The 20,652-nt window shown below is 45.4% G+C and overlaps 1 protein-coding gene across 1 annotated transcript in view; it reads right to left on the bottom strand.

Annotated features, from left to right (window-relative positions):
• TMEM132E (transmembrane protein 132E) overlaps window positions 1-20,652 on the bottom strand; it is a 415,763-nt gene that overhangs the window by 54,860 nt on the left and 340,251 nt on the right. Inside the window, exon 3 of the mRNA XM_083174037.1 lies at window positions 7,476-7,616. Coding sequence (XP_083030163.1) covers window positions 7,476-7,616 — 141 coding nt within the window. The remainder of the gene's footprint in view (window positions 1-7,475; window positions 7,617-20,652) is intronic.

Raw genomic sequence — 20,652 nt, 5'->3', positions numbered from 1 at the left:
AGCAAATATATAACCCCACACATTGCAATTCAAAAATAATGCCGTATTAAACAAATAGCTTCTCTGGCACATAAGGTAGTGGTAAAGAGTTCTCAAAAAGAACTATACTTTGAAAAAGATGCAGGCGATCGGCCAGGGTTACTCGCTGCCTCTGGTTTACAAAATATCGAAACATCAGAATGTATCAAACAGGACAAACAACATATACACACATATTAAAAACTAAGTGATGGGGTCAGGGGGCAACACACCAGGCTACAAAGCAGCCTAGATTGTGGCGCCCAGACTCCAAAACACCTATTAAAAACAAATATCACATCACCAGTTAGGTCCTATCGATATTGCTTTTTAGGCTCTGCCTTTTTAGAACATATTTGCTATATTATTATTGTTGCAAACAAGTAAGTAGATGCCATATATCCATAGCTAACAGATATGTTATGTATCTTGTGGAGTGTGTTATCGCAAGCATATAATTAATATCTTCTAAACTAGAGTTATGTCTAGTGGTGACTACTGATCTTGTACTGTCACAAAAAGATATTATCACAAAAAGATATTGTCACAGAAAGATATTCATATGAGTCTTCTCATTTAGGCCTCGGGGCCAGACAGTGTCCAAACGGTGGATCCACTGGGCCTCTTTTTTCAGAAGCATAAGACCCCTGTCACCCCCACGGGGCGGGGGAGGAGTCCAATCTATGGCCATATATCGCAGGGTAGACAGTTGGTGTTTTTCTTTCACAAAATGCGCTGCCACAGGCTTATCAGTGGAGCCAGTAGAGTAGGCCAACCGGATCGAAGATCTGTGTTGGTTAATTCTTTCGCATAAGGTCCGAATGGTTTTGCCCACATACATTAAGCCGCATGGGCAAATCAGGTAATAAACCACGTGATCAAGTAGGCAATATAAACGATGTTTCAGATATATTTTGAATGATGACGCGCTATGCTATAGCGCGAACAGCGCCTTCCGGTATGTGCGTTCCAAAGCGGTGGAACGCACGCCGGAGATTACACTTATGAAGCGCTGTACTGTACCCAGCGCCAGGTAAGTGTCAGACAGGTTTATTTTACTGATTGGTGCATTTTCATTGATACTGGGGAGGTGATATACAGCAGTTGAAGTTGTACAATTAGTACATGATTGATTAATTGGCGATTGGCAGGCACTTCCGGCCTCTGGTGTATATATATACTGTGTAAATGGATACGGTGATATGTACTTCTGGGGCTGTGACCCATCCATCACTTGTCTTGACAAAGGGCCCGCTGTGGCTCGAAACGTCGACATCCTGCTTTGAAAACTTGGTGATGTATTAAACTTTTATTGGCATTGAGATTGGAAGACTGGTGAGTGCTCTTTATACTGGACTTTATATATATATATATATATATATATATATATATATATATATATATGTCCAGATAGACCGCACTCTCACTATCAAATCACAACAGCTGGGGTGTTCACCAAGAGGTATATATGTGAACCATATAGCCTCATAAATAGTCCAAGTGTCCCTGCCACTTGCTGCAGGGAAGATGAACACTCTCCAAATATATTCAATGAATTAGTCCATCAGAAGAGGTGATATAATAAGACAATTTTATTCCAAAAGGGTATATTCAATCATCCTGCCCCGACGTTTCGGTCTTAACCAGACCTTTATCAAGGAGCGTTTTAGGATGCATCAAACAAGGAGCATATGGAGCTTCAACGTCAGCCCAGGAGCGGGGGTACAGCTACGTAGCTGTACCCCCGCTCCTGGGCTGACGTTGAAGCTCCATATGCTCCTTGTTTGATGCATCCTAAAACGCTCCTTGATAAAGGTCTGGTTAAGACCGAAACGTCGGGGCAGGATGATTGAATATACCCTTTTGGAATAAAATTGTCTTATTATATCACCTCTTCTGATGGACTAATTCATTGAATATATTTGGAGAGTGTTCATCTTCCCTGCAGCAAGTGGCAGGGACACTTGGACTATATATATATATATATATATATATATATATATATATATATATAATGCAACAGTAAAGACTGCACTCATTTGCAAAAGTATTTTTTCTTAAAGAGGTATTGGTGCACAGTTCATAATGTATAATAGCAGCACTCACCCTCCTGTGTTCGGAAAGGATTAAAGAACTGGCACTCCAATAGAAAAGGTTCCAACATAAGTTTATTAAGGCATGTGAAAATACACAAGCACGGCTCAACAGCTGTTTCAACTGCTTAACGCAGTTTCCCTATATACATGCAGTGTACACACAGAACATGTTCCCGTTTTCATGAAGCAAATACAGCTTACTAAGAAGCTAGGCACTTGTGTGTCATTTCCAATGCAGATTGAAATCGGCCTTCAAAAGGTTAGAGACAGGCGATGAATCTAAAGTGATCGCAATCACCTTTCAGGAAAACAACCTGATGAAATATTAATGGAATGAAAGAAGTGAGCCGCTTTAGACCACTTACCCGCAGGGGGTTTACACTTCAATGCAATTATGCTTTTATTCTCCCTCAGACCTATTTAAACCATTCTTTTAGATTTCTGAAAAAGACTATTTGCATTTTGATCCTGCGAATGAGAACTGCAGCCTCCTATACAGGAAATACACTAATCTGTGAAGATGGTTAAACTTTTCTTGACCAGCTGCATTTTGCCTTCATATCCTCAGAATTAACAATGGATAATTTCACTGGCACATTTTTTGAGCTGCAGGGACTGCTAAATGCATATTTATGTATTGATGTATGTACATGTTATATGTGTAATAAAGTGCTATAATAAAATCAGGTTCCCAGAGTTTTGCAAGGAAAGACATCTAGAAAACTGGGTGTGATGCAGACTTCATACAATTTGGAATGAATAAAAAGTGGTGCCAGGAAAGTAATAATAAAAATGTATTAACATTACAATGAATAAAAGTATCATAAAAACATTTGATTAAAGGATTAAGAATAGAAATAAAATAAAGTGGATTTAGGCGGTTATTCTAGTTGATTAGCAAGGCTGCGAATTCGCAGACTTGCGAGTCCACCAAACCCCGCCTTGCGAATGATGGCCTGGCCGCCACCTATTCGCAGCATGTGTTCGCACGCAATGGCTGTGAATGGATGTTTAACATAAACATCCATTTGCAGGCTTGCGGGGGAACTCCCACATCATTCAATGGTCGCCGACCATCGAATGATGTGGAAGGCACACACACACATATAAGGTTGATCTGAGGTAACCTTAGATGTGCGTGGACATTCTGAAGGAAATGGGCCGGCAGCTCACATCCGGTGAGGTGAGCTGCCAGCCCACATCACCTGTAGATTTCCATGGGAACACCCATGAAATGCTAGGTATTCTCATGGGCAAGTACCGCGCCGCACCATGACACCCCCCCACCCCCAACCCCCCCCCCCGCCCGCAATGTTGGGTGCGTGTACCCGGTGAACAGTCTGTTCACCATGGCTGCATGCACCTGGTGTATGCACATGCGCAGAAAGAAGAAAAGTCACATAAAGGTCTCTAGTCAGATAGCATGTGAGGGACCCACATAACAAATGCCAGAAGATTTCATGGGTTGAAGGGACTAATGTTGGGTATACAATGTCTAACTATTATTCAAATCAGCAGTAATTATCTGTCAGACATGCACATTTATCCAGAATGTCTAATACACGCATTTATCCAGCATGTCTCATACACACATTTATCCAGCATGTCTAACAGATTTAATAATTGATTGGCCTGGCAATATCAGTGTATGTGCTGCTTTGGCCATTCCCCTGACATTTCCCCTTTTAACATATCTTACAGTGTATGGCCATGCTATCTGCTGGTTTCAGGCTGTCAGATAAAATATCTGTAGGTCTGATACACATTGTAACTGACAATGTAATCCCAAGAATTAGACTGAACTGTATAATCCTCACCTACAGACACTTTTCTTTGCAAAACGTAACAATGTCTATCATGCGTAGAGCATTGAAATATTGTTATGGAAAGGAATGGAGCGAGTTAGAGTGTAAGCAGTCCAGAGGGAGATATAGGGTACAGTATATTTATTACCTTTAGAATGTTTTTCCAGCATCTCATCCCATCATCATTCTGCCATGTCCAGACTGGCCACTTGGAACTTTTGGAAACTGATGGTCTAGCCACCTGGCAACATGAAGGCCTGGCAGGGCAACTTTGCCTCCCGGTATTGTGCTTGGCTGGCATGCGTGATGTGGCAGGCCATGCCCCCATGATTTGCGACCCAACCTGTGATACATAGCCACACCTCCTTCTCCCTAAGCGAAGGCATAGAATGCTGTGTCGGTTTCAGTCCAACCCTGATCATTGCTATTTGCAGTGATAAGAGATGAAGGCTGAGGTGTATCAAGGCTTCAAACAGAGAAAAAGTGGTCATGTAGAAAGGTTGAATATTGCAACCAATCCAGTTTCTTCCTATCTTTATACATATTGTACCTGACAAATACTAACTAGAAGCAGATTGGCTGCAATGGGAAACTTCCGCTGGGGCGCGCAGGGGGGGGGGGGGGGGGGGGATGGTCACACACTGTAGAGCTCCCGGCTCCCATCCCCCAGAGCTCCTACCCCCCGGAGACGGAGAGTGCGGCAAGGACGAAGCAAAGGACAGAGTGTGGCCTGGGGAGGACGGAGCGGAGGACAGTGGAGGTGATGATGCCCCCCATGCGGCTCTCCTTTGGCTGGGAGACACGTGGCAGATCGGCGGCCACGGCCCCCATCGTGAGTCACAGCTGCTCCGAAAGCCCCACCCACACGGCATGGAGTGGTGCGGTCAGCTCGGTGGATGGAGGAAGGTGGCGGATGCCCCCGGAGGCAATGACCTACAATGACCAGTGGTGCCGCTGATGGCTGCCTAGGCACTTTGCTGCCCAGAAAATATATTTCCCTGGGCGTCTATGTGTTATGCATTTCTGTACTGTCACTGTTTATTAGTTACCACAGCAATCCAAATCCAATTCCTAGTATATGCAAGTATATCTGGCCAATAAAGTGGATTCTGATTTTCCACTCTTTGATACATTTTGTTTGGCATTAGAATGTGATTAGAGAAAGCAATTCTCAAATACATCTACCTTTACCGTATATGATTTAAGATAATAAGGGGTCAAAAGCCAGATGAGATTAATACTTTTTATAGATTCAATTGAAAGCAATGGATTTTATTGCAAGTCCCCTCTTGATAGAGATATGTAGGAAAACCTTCAATGTGAGCACTATCATAAATAGCTGGTACTATATGTGTGCAGGTAGGCATAACCACAATGCTCAGCAGGACATCACTTTGTATTGAGTTCCTCCCTATGACAAGTTTTTATCAATGTGTAGTTGTACAGTAGCATGTAAAGATAATCCTACTGATATGCTCACAAAGGGACTCATTTCTCAAATTTTAACCATGTTCCTATGGAAATGTGTAGGAATATACTTGTCACATTGAGGTTTTTTTATTGTTTGTTTATTTTATGCATAATCACATGTTTTGTAAAAATTTGGCAAAGTTTATTTAAGTAAGGTAACATTTTTTTTCTTCCCATTTTTATTTGTGTGACCGAAAAAACAGCCACTGTATAAGAAAGGGGTTTGTTAGACAAAAATTTTCTTCAGTGCTGTCTCCGACCTATCTGAAGAAGCTGCTGAAGCAGTTTAGGCGGAGAAACGTGTAAGGTGTCCATGCTGTTTGTACCAGTGCTATTTGTAACCCTGTGGTGAATACCCTGTGCGCAGATTCGCTCCGGATGGAGTGCTAACTAAGCCTGGAGCCGTTTAACCCTTTCATCAGCATCCGGGTGGCCACCCGTGCACACTTTCATATACTGTATCTGGCATAGATCCAGCAACAATCTCTGAATGCAGCAGGAGTGGTTACTATACGGTATAGTCTATACCTGCACCAATTGATGCTGATGTGCTTTGTCTAACAGTACTAAATTTCAAGAAACTAATCACTGCAAAATAATTGTTCTTTCTTTTGCCTTAACCCCCATTTCATATTCTAACATATGGACAATTATCTGGCTGATCATTTGGCAAATAGAGTCAGTACAATATATTATACCAACTAATCTTATTAACTGGCGTGTGACCATCAGTTGAACATTAATTATGTTTATTTTTATTCATTATATTAATTAAATGTATGTTATTTTTAACTTAATTTTATATTATTTATTAATTGCTATTAAATTTGGTTGTTACTCCAGCGCAGTCTTCTTCCTTTTATTGACTGTCTCCTACCTCTAGTACCTAAGTGAGTCCAACCAAGGAACCCTTACTACAATGGATGTCAGAGTTACTGTGTATGCTTGGCCCTGCAGTACATAACTAGCTTCCCATTGTGATTACATGTTACCCACAGTTTACCACTGTTATAGATGAGCATACTACCATGACCACACTTACAGCCATTACCACTGTTAGTGTGTGTACACAATATATATATATTTTAATAATATGCCCAAAAACAATATCGCTAACAATATTATCATGCATATCGTCTAGTGTGCACTCACTGGGGCAGATGTATGATCTGTCGTTATGGGGGAGAAGGGTATCAGCGCACGTTATGTGCACTGATACCGCTTCTCCCCCATGTATGAAGCAGCCAGCGTGCGGTAATGGACAGGGGCGCTATGCGCCCCTGTCCATATCGGCGCTGCTATCAAAATGATAGCAGGCCGAATGTATGAACGGTCAGCATCGCTGACCGTTCCGCACGAAGCCTGCTTTGGCTTCGCCAGCATCAGGCTGGCGAAGCCCTATCTAAACAGCAGGGACAGCGCTGTCCCTGCTGTCAGCTGTGGGCTGCGCTGGGGATCTCGCGTGAACAGCGAGATCCCGCGCATGCCCAGTGCGGCCGGCCGGGGGACAGGAGATAGCGCATCAGTATTAACTGATGCGCTATCTCCAGAAAGGGACATCGCTGAAGGGGGGAGTTAACGCTCCCCCGCTTCGGCAGACAAGATGTTAATACATCTTGTCGATGTCCCTTCCTGCTTCGCCTCGCTATTGAGGCGAAGCAGGAAGTATCATAACGGCGCGATAAGCGCTGCTATGATACATCTGCCCCACTATTTTGTAACCTTACCTGCCCCTCCCCCTTTCATTGTGCGTGTAGTCAAATTGGCAACAACGCCATTACTATTGGCAACAACGCCATTTTTCAAAGCCCTGTCAGGGTGACATCACTAAATGATATTGGTAACAATATTGTTCAGTGTGTATGCATTGTATGTCTGTATAGTGTTCAACCAGCTTTACTTTTGTTCAGCAATAAACCTGCAAGCCAGGTTAAAGATACTGTAGTTGTGAATTTCACAATTCCACTGGTGCCTATTGTTAACCTCCAAGTTTTTACATCAATAAAATATATCAAGAGTGATAAGTAACTGTGTCACCACAACCCATGATCATTTCATAAATAGACCTACAGTAATAGTACAGTACCTGTATGGCAATCCCTGGACCTTAGATACATCCACTGTCGCTGTAGAATGTTTTCCACCTGTCAACAGCTCGGAGTTGACAAACCACTGAGGATCGCGGGACCTGGTGTTCTGCAGATTTATTCCTTTCTTAGCCTTCACCCTGTAAAAGATTCAATTAAGGACATGAATGCTAATGATGGAGTCGTAAAGATCATGCTAACAATCTTGATTTTATGGCAGTTTACTTACTTTGTTAACCTACAATATAACCTTTAAATGCACAGACCCATATAAAATTGATCATGCAATACCGAGACTGTATTCTGTGTAGCAATAATATATAGGTGAGTTAGAAGCACATGACATGCATTCTGTACTTTGATTGGCTTTAGTGTTCCCACTGCACACTGTCTTCTGTTACTTTCCTGGCATTATTAATTCTTCTTAATACTGTACATCAATTTAGCAGAAATCCAGCCATGTATTTGTGTGTGTGTCTGGCAGTCTGAGCTCTGGGAGCTGATGCAAGTCAATTGGCTGCAACTCTTTCCTGATAAAACAGAGGTTCTTATGATATAACTTCCCCATCAAGAGATAAGGGGGATGACTCAGGTTGGTTTGCAAAAGCAAACTCCTTTAATGGACAAAACCATGTGCACTGCAGATGGGGCTGATGTAACATGTGCAGAGAGTGTTAGATTTGGGTGGGGTGTGTTCAAACTGAAATCTAAATTGCAGTGTAAGAATAAAGCAGCCAGTATTTACTCTGCCCCCTGCAGTGCACATGGTTTTGTCCATTAAAGAAGGATTTTGCTTTTGTAAACCAACTAAAATCACCCCCAAGATACAGCTAAGCCAAGCAACAAGACTTACACAGATACTGTAAGCAACAAACTGCCCATGTGCAGAATCTTGGCGTTGTTCTGGATGGTAGGGATCAATGTTCCCTCTAATTTTACGAAGGCTATGTGCGGCATAAGATTTTGGCTGTGCAACTTTGAAAGGAAATTTAAATTTTTGTGCGTCACTGATATATAACTGGAAAATGACGTTCAGCATTTGTGTTAACTTTACTTCAAAATGATATTAAACATTTAAACATTCAAAACACAGCAGACAATGTAGTTAATGGGTGAAACACACATTAATTGAGTTCACAACTGCAAAAAGGGACCACTGCTGCTTTGTGCGCTCTGTTGTAATGTCTGTGCGCAAGCTTGTCAAGTTGTGTGCGCGCGCACGCGCGCACAGCTTAAAGGGAACACTATTAGGGATCTATTTATAAATCATGTTTTACGTAAAAATAAAATATGCAGAAACTTGTTTTCACATAGAATTTTGCATCTCCGGTATATAACATACAGAAAGCAGGGGGTATTGGAGACATCTCCTGCTCTCTGTCCATCAGCCCTCACATTAACCGTCAACATAGTTTTCTATGTGAATGGTATTTAACAAGATCTGACCGTCAGAGAGGAAGCTTAAAGTCCCTTTCCATTGGGCTGTAGGAGACACTTCGCAGCCTTTCAGTATTATACTGTACATGCAAGCTGGAATGTCAGACTTGTCTTATGCATTTGATGCTGTAACACATTGAGAAAGGTTCCTGTTGTAGCAGGATATAGTCACTAGGTCAACAAAGCGAAGGTCAAAATGCATAGGATCGACCACTGAAGATCGACATGCATGAACGTTGACATGTCTGAAGGTCGACATGGGCTAAAGTCAACAGGGACATTAGGTAGGCATGGGCTAGGATGACAGGTATTTTTTTCACTTTTCTTTGAGCCTTTGCCAACAGGTGGTATTTCATGCCCTAGACGGAGCATGGTGGGAGAAATAGTGTGCTATGCAAGGTGACGTGGTGCACTTTTTTAGTGTTCATGGCAACTGTGTCGACATTTGGGATAAAAAAAATGAAAAACCCCATGTCATCCTTTTGACTGTCGGCCTTTCCCATGTCCACCTAATGCTTGTGTTGACCTAATGACCCAGTCGACCGAACCTCATGACGACCTTCAGACATGTTGACCTTGGGGGACAGATATCTGCTAAATCTGCTGGCATCCCCTAATAGTACGTCGCAGCAAGTTTCTGCTGAAGGACCCGCAGCCAACACCCGGCTTGCATAGTGCTGTATCTGTGCTCGTAACCGCTCTGCCTAACACTCTTAAATTGTGCCTCCGGCCGCCTGACAAACTGATATTTGGGCGGCCTCCGGCTGTATCCGATTCCCAGCACTTAAAGTGGACCCTTGCCCACAGTGAACGACTGCTGGTGTAGCCGTGTGGGTAAAGTACAGCAACCTCAGCAATTCAGGAGCCTTTCAAAACACCCAGCTGTTCTCAAAGAACCGACAGCGAGGAGGGCTTTTGTGGACATCGATACCCACACCCGTATGCATCTGGTGCCCCCTGGTTACCAATCTACCCAAAGAGAACACTCATCCATACTTCATGTAAGTGAGCACCAGCTGAATGCCTAAAATTATTTTCTAAGGGCCCCTGGACTCCAGCTTATGAAGTGAACTCCATATACGGTGGAACTGCATTCACTGAGTAGACCATTTGGCCCGCAGTAATTCCAGGGTGTATTGTCCATTTGAGCTATTTACAGATGGAGCCGGGCTCCCTCTTGCTGGCGAATCGCCAGACTGTCTCCGCTGTCGGTCCCGCCAGCAGCGAGGCGCTCCATCTGGCTCCATCTGACTGAGACGCGCGTGCATCTCACACGCACGCGCATCTCAGTTTCCGGGCGGGGCGACGGGAACCCTGTCCGTCTCCACTTCAGGGAGACGGACAGGGTTAGGGGAGGCGGCGGGGAGGCGGTGGGGACCCCGGATGACTGCCAGCAAGCCAGCGGGGACCCGGGGGAAGCGCTGTTGGAAAGAGACGCGTGCGCATCTCGTGCGCGCGCGTCCCCTTTCACAGAGCAGATGGCGGCTGGCGGGGGATGGTGGCTGGCGATTCTGCCGCCATCCCCTGAAAAGACAAGGCCGTCTCCATCTGTATTCCAGCATAATTGTTTTATAGGTAGTATGTTTAAATTTTGTATTAATTTGTGTAATGGTATGTGATTTGTTTTAATAAAATTTTCTTTTAATTGTTCTAATTGATTCAATATTTATATATCAAGCTCCCAACGGTACTGATGCACCTTCAGTGGTCAACCCAATGCATGTCGATCTGCCTCTTGTCGACCCTATGACCCATACCCGTTGAAGCTGATGTTCATGTCCTGTTCATTCTGAGATACAGTGGCGGAAGTCTCGGAGGCAATGGAGTCATTTGCCGCTGGGCTCCATGTTTAAAGGGGATACCCGGCCTGACATCCATTGCCTATGATGAGCTCCAGCCCCTGTGGGCCAGCCAGTCCAGGATAGTGTTATGAGAGCAGTGCTGCAGAGATTAGCAGCACTGCTCCAGGATCTCAGGACGGAATGTATTAAAATTCATTGCCGCCCCTTGCCCCGATGTTGACCATATATGTACTAACATATGTGATCAACATCGCAATACGGTGACTTAGGCCCCCGTGATACCTGTAAGGTGGTGTGCTGGGGGATCTCCGTCACCTTGTGGGCTCTCCTCACTCTACCGACACCGGGAAGCAGAAGCAGGCTGTACCCTCCTCCCCCCTCCGGCTGCATCGCTAGGAGTTTACCTTCCGGGTCCAAGTTTCATGGAGGAAGGTATGCCAGTGGGAGGGAGGTTGGCATCTGCAGCAGGGGTCGGTGGAGGCGGCAGTTGCGGCATCTGGCGATAAGAAGCCCATAGGCTTCTATAGGGTATCGCCATCCAAAGGTGGCGAAAACACGGCGCCCAGGTCTTAGTACATTTGAAAATTCCGAAACACCCGAAAAAGGGGGTTTTACTGCATTTTTTCCTCAGTACATCCCGCCCCCCAGTGAGAGGAGGAGGCAGGGCTTCCTGACACACAGAGCTCTGTCTCCTAACAGCCCTGCAGCCAGTGGCGTAACTAGCAATTTTGCTCCCCCCTGCCAGAATAAATTCTGGCGCCCCCCCCCCCATTATTTTTAAAAAATGCCAGCCCAGCAGCTACCGGGGATCAAGAGGAGTAGGCAACGCCGCCTGGGGAGTGGGGATCAGGGGAAGCTGGACACTGACATGTGTCACACATTCCCCGGCTAATAGCCAGCGGAGGTGAGCGTGATCTCTCTCCCCCTCTCCCCTACCGCGTCCTGTCAGGTCCTTACCCCGCTTTCCACCTGTCATGCTGTTCCTGGCCACAGTGATCAGACAGCCTATCTGATCGCTGTGGCCAGGAGCGGCGAGGCAGGCGGAAAAACGGTAAATTCTCAGCGCTGTCCTGCACAATCCCCGTCGGCCGACTTGTACATAGCATTGTACCTTCGCCGCCTAGGATCCCGGAATACTCAGCAGCGCTGCGCACAAGCTGGAAGGGCAGCCGGCATGGTGGAAGGGGGAGCGCTCTCTGGCGAGTCTGGCTGTCTGTGTGTGTGAGGACGCTCAGTGAACCTGTCACTGCGTCCTCACACAGACAGCCAGGGAGCACTCCCCCTTCCACCATGCCGGCTGCCCTTCCAGCTTGCGCGCAGCGCTGCGGTGAATTCCGGGATCCCAGGCAGCGAATGTACAATGCTCTGTACAAGGGAACACTCTGATCCTGTGCCCCGGTGGAGCCTGCTCCCCCCCCCCCCCCGCCATCGCTGGGGCTGCGGACCCCAAGTTACGCCACTGCCTGCAGCCCATCTAGCTCTTAATCTCCCCCCGGTCTTCAGGCTCATTCTATGGACGGATGACTCATTTATAGGTGAGAGGGGGGCAGTTGCAGTGTTTTTTAAACTTAATGTGTTTATGTGTATTGTGTGTGCATATACTGTATATGGGGCTATGTTTATATGCATGTGTTGCTTTGTGTGCATATATGGCCTGATTGTACACGTGTGGCTGTCTGTATACCTGTGGATGTATATTTATATGTAGCTGTGTATATACATGTGTTTGTGTGTATTTGGCTGTGTGTATATTTGTGGGTGCATGTACATATGTAGATACTGTATGTGTATACATTTGTGTATGTGGCAGTGTGTAGACATGTGGGTGTATATGCATACGTGACTGCGTGTATATATGTGTGTTTCTGTATGGCTGTGTGTGTATATATGTGTGTATGTGCCTATGTGGGTGTGTCTGCATATTAGGATGGCTAACCAACAGTCTTAAGAAACCAGGGGGGCAGGCAACATCACACTTTCTCCTCTGGGCCTCTGTTATAAACTTAAGCCACTGCTGATACTGTATATTATGCAGTACAGTAGACATCAAAGTCTACAGGCTCTCAACAGTCATGGTGTGCTGCTGAACCTGATGCAGTCGCTGGTCAGTGACATTCAGATAATCTGCCTGGTTAATCTGTTCAAATTCAGTCATCACCTGCTGCATGGCGCACACTGTGTGATAACTCTGGGCTGCTCTGGAGCTTCCACCCACAGGTACTGCTCTACTAAGGGTGTCACTGATATAAATATCAGGGCCTGGCTTGTATGTAACACAGAGATTGTAATGCTGTAATGTTAACATCATACTCTGTTCATATTTTAATGTGCCATAATCACACGCTTCCAATGCATCTAGGATTGCCTTTGCATCTCTTTGTTGCTCCTCAGTAAGATTCAGGTTGTGCTTATAAACATGGCGACACTTACTGCCCATCACTCTCCTCAGTGTGGCTGCTAGCACCTGAGCTGATTTATCAGTAAGGCCTGTGGCTAATGAAAAGTCCTCAAACTCTGCTCTAAAGTTCTCCCAGTTAGTGCACAAATTGCCACTCATCTGCATCCCATCAGGTGGAGGAATGTTGTTAGTACTATAGATGCCTTGTTGCTGAGCTTCCACTCCAGAGAAGGCAGAAAAGTTTAACACAATGATGATGATTCAATCCACTTGATATCTATGCTGCACCATCAATAATCAGCATCATTTGTGGGCTCAGGAACTTCTGACACCATGTTTCAGATGTAATAAATGAGGACAGACACTGCATGCTAGTTTCAAGTACCCATGTTAAACAAGAACAGCAATAACAGGAAACCGCACCCCCAACTCCCATGGCAACACTAGGTGTGGCCAACTACATAAGATTAACATTACACAAAGATAATACTAACATAAATGTTATATTTATTATGCAGCTTTTAACAACAAAAGGAAGATTGCTAAAGTTCAACTGCTACTTTTTCTTCTGCTGTCATATCACATGCTTTATATATGTAACTAAAACACAGAAGATGACAATGTCATCCAAAGGAGGCAGGTTAGTTTGGTGATTGATGGTTGGAGTGGCTTGCCTACAGTGAATAACGTATGATGCCAGTGAGCTAGGATTTGGTAGACATGCATGCAGCTTTCACTGCTCCATCCTTCAGTGCATGCAAGTGTTGGAAATGGGGCCTAGAATACAGTGGGGAAGATTTATTAAGGGGGAGATTCTCTAAACAAGAAATGCGGTAAAAACCCAGTTATCGGGGTTTTTACTGCATTTTGGGATGCGGGTTAACGCGGCGGGGGGGCATCGCCAGAAAAATCTGGCGATGCCCCATAGAAGCCAATGGGCTTCTACCGCATCCCTCCGCTGCCCCGTGCCGACCCCCCGCCGCCCCGCATCGCCCCCTCCCCCCTCACCTGTGTCCGGGCAGCACAGCGCAGTGCTGCCCGGACCTGTGACCTCCTCCCTGCACTGATCCTCTTCCGGGTGCAGGGAGGCGGAGAGCCTGGCGCAGCAGCAGCAGCGCCGGGTGTGTGAGGGAGGGGGGAGCCGCCGGGACCTGCTGGGACCCGGCGACTCTCACCGCAAAGGACAGCTCTTAACGCAAGAGCTGTCCTTTGCCTTAATTATCGCATATGTTAGAACATATGCGATAATTAAGTATGCGATGGGCGGCGAAGGGGGGGGCGGAGATTCTTAGAGAATCTCCCCCTAAGCCTTTAAAAGAGATAGACGCAAAGAGTGAGCAACATCCAGTCAGTCAGCTCCTAACTGCTATTTTTGAAACAAAAAAAGGGGTAGATGTGTGAAGCAGTGATAAGGGAGAAGTGATAACATGCCTGGTACTTTCTCATGGATGTGGTATATAGTCCCGACAGTCGGGATCCCGACAGTCATTAGCCCGACGTCGGGATCATGACTGGCCAGACTCAGACAGCGGGGCAAGCGTAACAAAGCCCCTTGCGGGCTCGCTGTGCTCGCCACGATGCGGGCACAGTGGCTCGCTAGGCTTGCCAAATATTCTATTCTCCCTCTATGGGGGTCGTGGACCCCCACAAGGGAAAATAGCGGGTGGCCGTCGGGACCCCGAGTGTCGGGGTTTTGACTGTCGGGATCCCGACGTCAGGACATTTATCACTCTTTATCACCCTCACATTTATCTCTATTAAAGGCTTAATACATCTGCCCCAGTGAGAGCTGTGAGGGGGTGGGTCTCCCTTTAGTTCTCTCTGAGCAACTCTAGATGGATGCATAATAGCACACACACACACATATATATATATTATATATATATATATATATATATATATATATATATATAAAAGCTATGGGAAATATTGTACGCACTAATAAACTTTGTACTAAGAAGGCACGCAGTTGGCCACCTTCATAAAACTGCTCCCCTAAGGCAGAAACAGCTGTACTTTAAAAGTGCAATAAAAAAAAAAAAGCTTCTTGTGCCTTGGGGAAGTAATAGCGCTGAAAGTATAAAATGCCTCACTAGAGATGGATATGTTTGATGTGATTGTGTACATCATAAGCATTTCCCCCTGGTGTTAATGTGACTGCACGTAGACATCAATGCAGACAACACAAGGGAAGGGAGAAGGAGAGATGAAAAGAGAAGCGGGTGAATTGGCTTTGTGCCATCCAGCATGACACCATCTCATCTGAATGAGATTCACAAAACTGCATCCCATCACATGTTCTGTACAGGAGAATGCTGTTGGGATCTCTTTCTAGTCAAACACAATGAAAATGATGGAGCCAAATGTAAATGTGCATAGTATACACACAACACCAATTATATATAGATATGAGTGGCATTAATCACACAAGAGATATAAGGACAGATAAGAGTCACATAAAATTTTCAGGGTGACTGTTCTATCACAAGTGTAACTGAAGATTGCTGCCACTCATCTGTTTGTGTGACCATAAAACAGCATAATACAAGGAAATGATTTCAGAGCATAAGAAAGCAGCAGAGCCCCACAGGATCTCATAATGGATGTCCTGACATGTTAACACGGAATGCTCTGGGCTCCTTAACAGAAAAATGAATACAATACATACTCCTCTTGCATGGATGCCTAATCATTTATCTATTTCCAAATGATGGGGCTAATTGAAAGGTACAATTTAAGTCCCTTCCTCCCTACATCCAACCAGATAGACTGACAGAATGGGAGGTAGCCCTACAGAATGGGGAATATGATTATACAGAAGCTGGAATAACAGATTAGAGAGCAGCCCCTCCCTCGCTGTGCGCCCTGATTACACAATTAGGATCTAAAGATAGTGACAGCTGGGGGAGCAGCTGACAGCATCTACCTGTGCTGCTAATCACTGCAGCCTCCCTTACACGTGCAGTCAGTGAAGGGTACACACTGCCCTGCAGAGGGCTCTGTTATCATTCGCTAATGCAAAAACCTCCGCAGACTCGGGAAAAAATGACACAGACAATAAATTGTCTAGTGGTGCATAGGTGTAGCTTATGTCTATAACAATGTAGGTTTTATAGAGGACATTATAGTTTTCCTTTCTGACAAGCGAAAAGCTGAACAACCACAGTGAAAATGTGGCATTCATCCTACTTAGTGATTTGTTCCATGGTACGCATATAAAATATGATGGTGTATACTAACATGGAGGCTGTGCAGGCTTGGGGAGGGTTGTGGTATACTCAGGGCTATTTTTCAGCAGGCTCCAGCAGGAACCTCATCGCACAGTCCAAAAACTAAAGTTTGTGCTTGCACATACTTTTTGTACTTTGCTTTTATCACATAGCATCGCATTGCATGCACAACGCATGCACAGGCAATGCAATGTGATCCCTGCTTGTTAAGCACGGAACGCACGCCCATATCGGGGCGTGTATGGGCAGCATCAGATGGACAAAACCATGTGCACTGCGGCAGTGTGTAAAACCCCAACCAAATCTAATTCTCTCTGCACAAGTAACACCTGTCTCACCTGCCCTGCACATGGTTTTGTCCATCTAAGAAATATTTTGTCAGAAAAAGTGAACTAGGATAAGGGCCACAGTTCCTGCTGAAAAATAGCCCTGGGAATACTACTTATACTGTGCCAAATAGCTGCAAATATCAATGTGGTTTTGTGTTAGTAAATTAGGTGTCTTGTTTATGAAAGGGACAATAAATGTCAGTGTTAGGATTTATCATATAATTCTTACAAGATATGATGGCTATTCATTTTTATTTCTGAACATTATAGTTTTTGTTTTGGACAGAAACAATGTTAAAATTCACTTGTACTTTACTTTGTTCAATGTTTAATTGACTGAATGTTCCTTTGGTCACTAAGTGGCCTATTCAGTTTCTGCATTATGGACCTTATTCTGGTTGACACGCAAAGCTTTGCTTGTCATTCTAACTCCGCCCACAAGAATACTCGCCCCCACTTGCACATCTAATATCCCCGCAAGCATGTAAATGGATGTTGAGCATAAACATCCATTCGAATGATTTTGCAGGCATTCGCATATGTAAGACACCTCTCTGGTGTCTTACATCTGCGGGCGCCCTGTACTGGGAACGGCAGGCAGCTAACCATGGGGCAGATGTAGTATAGCGGCGCTTATCGCGAGGGGAAGCAGGAAGGGACATCGACAAATCGGGGAGCGCTAACTCCCCCCTCCATCGATGTCCCCTCCTGGAGATAGTGCGTCAGTTTACACTGATGAGCTGTCTCCTGTCCCCCGGCCGGCTGCACTGGGCATGCGCGGGATCTCGCTGCTCACGTGAGATCCCCAGAACAGCCCACAGCTAAAAGCAGGGACAGCGATGTCCCTGATGTTTAGATAGGGCTTCGCCAGCCTGATGCTGGCAAAGCCAAAACCGGCATCGTGCGGAACGGTCAGCAATGCTGACCGTTCATACATTCTGCCTGCTATCATTTAGATAGCAGTGCTGATATGGACAGGGGCGCATAGCACCCCTGTCCTTTACTGCACGCTGGCTCCGTCATACATGGGGGAGAACCGGTATCAGTGCACATAATGTGCGCTGATACCCCTTCTCCCCCATATTGCCCGGTCATACATCTGCCCAAAAAGGCTGATTTCAGCTACCCCCCCCCCCCCCCCCGCACCCGGGTCACAGGCACATTCACATGGGAACACACATCCCCCGCCCATACTGCTAGGTGAGACCGAGATGGCGTATGAGTACTTCGCCATGCCCACTTGCACAAAGCGGCTGCGTATAAAAGTTTATATGCAAGCGCAGTCGCTCACCATCACTCCCCTACGCGAACATGCATGGGAGCGCGGTGATCAGGATAACCTCCTATGTTATGTATAACTGCCTACTCGCTTCTGACATAAAATCCAGTAATGAATCATCGCAAACATTTGATGGTTTACTGTGCAAATTCTTAGAAGCTTTCAGAGCTTTGAACGCATTGCTCGAATGTTCGCAAAATTACAAATGCGGCTGAATCCTAGCACAGGGAAATGCCGCCCCATACATTGGGTTCCTCACAGATTTAGCATTTGCATCGCTATTGTGCAAGCACTTTGCTAAACAGGTAGCGGCGAAGCCAGACACAGGGCGCCCATTTTTCCAGTCACATCAGCTACAGTGCGTATAACATGTAAATTGTCCAAACACGCCTGTGTTGTCCATGCCAAGTCCCCGCACCGCACCCATCTTAGCTTAGACCAGGGTTGCATTTCTCGGAATGCAGCAGCAGTTTTAGTGCTCGCACTGGTGTGTACTTGAATGTGCAATGAACCCAATAACTGAAATAAAATGTCATGGTTTCCTGAGCGGCACCAAAATAGCTAGCCATCCGATGGGAATCCTATGTTTTCCATGAAATCATAATCATCAATGGTGCAAGTTCAACCCTAGACTACTTCAATATGTCGGGGAAGTAACTCGCAGCGTTTTCCTTAGTTCTTCAGAAAAAATGTAAAAACCCACCGCAATTATTATTACTGCAGCCCCAAAATACTGTCTCTATTTTACCCCTCTGTTATTTGGAAATGGTCATTGATCCCTAGCACTAGGGTAACAGGATATTTCCATTGAACATAAAGAGATGCATTAGTCCTACAGCAGCTGCTGAATAGTACAAATGACAGCAGGTCAGTGCTATTAAAGGTCCTGTACTCTGGTGGGCTGTCATTGTTTATTCTAATATCTTCTACATAACCAACATTACAGCTCTGCATTTATGCAATTATACTGCAACTCACAAGTCACTTCTTTGATCTATACTGGCTTAAAATGACTTGCTAAAAAGCCACATAGTAATATATAAAATAAATCACAAGCAGCCATCATGTTACTGGGGTTGCGGTTGCTGTTTGCCAGTCCGAGTACTCTGCTTCCCAGCTCTTTCCAGACGCTTCACGCTACTAGTCACCGATCCCTAGGGAAAGCGGACACGCAGGCAGTACTCTGATTAGGGGCAGTGAGCACGTTGGGCCTAATAAAAGGATACACGGCACAGCATATGGTTTGTCTCGGTTATGCTAATAACCTGAGCAATTACTGCAGAACAAATGGTACAATTGTAAATGTGTCTCCTTGGGGACTCATTTCTCTGTCTCTCTGTCTAATAGTTGTGTCCCTCTCGCTCTTCTCTTCCTTTGCACCAGACTGCCAGAAAAAATTTCCTTGCTTGGAAAGCATCGCTGATTTTGCTTAGACAGACTGTGTAATTGTTCAATTTCGTATTATTGTACAGTTGTCAGTTGTCTGTTCATGAAATTGCTAAAGTAAAAATCTGAAGGAGAAAAAGTATTTACAGTATGTTTTGTGTGTGCCATTATATGTCATACGTGACTTTGTCCAATGGGACGATTGTCCATAACAAGCCACTTCCTTATACTATACATGGCATCGAGGTGGTCTATTCATGTTGCAGCGAAATTCCTTTATTAATGGAAAGCCGTTGTATGGTCATTGTTCATGTCCCAAAGCAATGGGTCACGGTACACTTGTACAGTGTCTATGTTGATGTTTGTCGATATAGACACCACAGATCTTAAAAAAAAAACATGTCAACCTTTTTAAAGTTGGCATTTTGCTGTTGTCTATGTCGACCTAGTGCATGTAAACCTTTTGGTGTGTCAACCTAATGACTGGCGACCAATAGTAGTTGACCTAATGACCGGTGACCTTTTTACTGTCAACAAGTTGACCCATACTGTTATTAATGATAACACAGCTTTTCATTGCTGTAGAGATTTCCATCAGTGACCATGGCCACTGTTCACCATCATTAGGACCAATGTAGCAAAGCACTACAACACAGGCTTTCTGCTGGAGCTGTTACACTGCCTGTCGTAATATATATTTACATTATAATTGTACCACTACAGATGGAGCGCCTCTCAGCCAGCTCCAGGGCTCACCAGAATGCCCCCGCTGGAGATCACCAGCGGAGAGGTGCTCCATCGGACTGGGAGGCGCATCCCAGTTTTCGGGCAGCAGGGGACGCAAACTCTGAACGTTTCCACTTTCCTCTACAGGGAGACAGGCAGGGTTGGGGGGGGGGGGTGCGAGGAGGCAGTGGACGGACAGCGACGGGGACCAACGGTGAGCTCCATCGGAAGGGGACATGCAAGCGTTTTGTCCGTGGGCGTCCCCTTCTGGTGGTTGGCGATCTGACCACCAGAAACCTGCTGAATGAGCCCAGCTCCTATGCAGGAAGTGCCAATGTTTGCTCCCTTGCCTTCCTGCTTCTCGAACATGGATAATCTCCCCTCTGGCTGGGGTTCTCACACCCTGAGTTTCAAGCATTCTTTTGAAAACCAGTCAGGAGATTACAATAGGACACGAAGAATGGTGCACTGATGAGGGGGCGTGTCACACTCTGCCAAAGGGCGTGTCTAGCTCCACATATCAGTGTGTCTATGCTGAAATGCTTATCGTTTAAAGATAAATCTATATAACCTGCAGAGCTTCTTAGGG

Source organism: Crinia signifera, chromosome 2, assembly GCF_055691185.1.
Source record: "Crinia signifera chromosome 2, ASM5569118v1, whole genome shotgun sequence".
Lineage (NCBI taxonomy): Eukaryota > Metazoa > Chordata > Amphibia > Anura > Myobatrachidae > Crinia > Crinia signifera.
The sequence above is the reverse complement of the archived record's forward strand: the minus strand, read 5'-3'. Positions and strand labels throughout refer to the sequence as shown.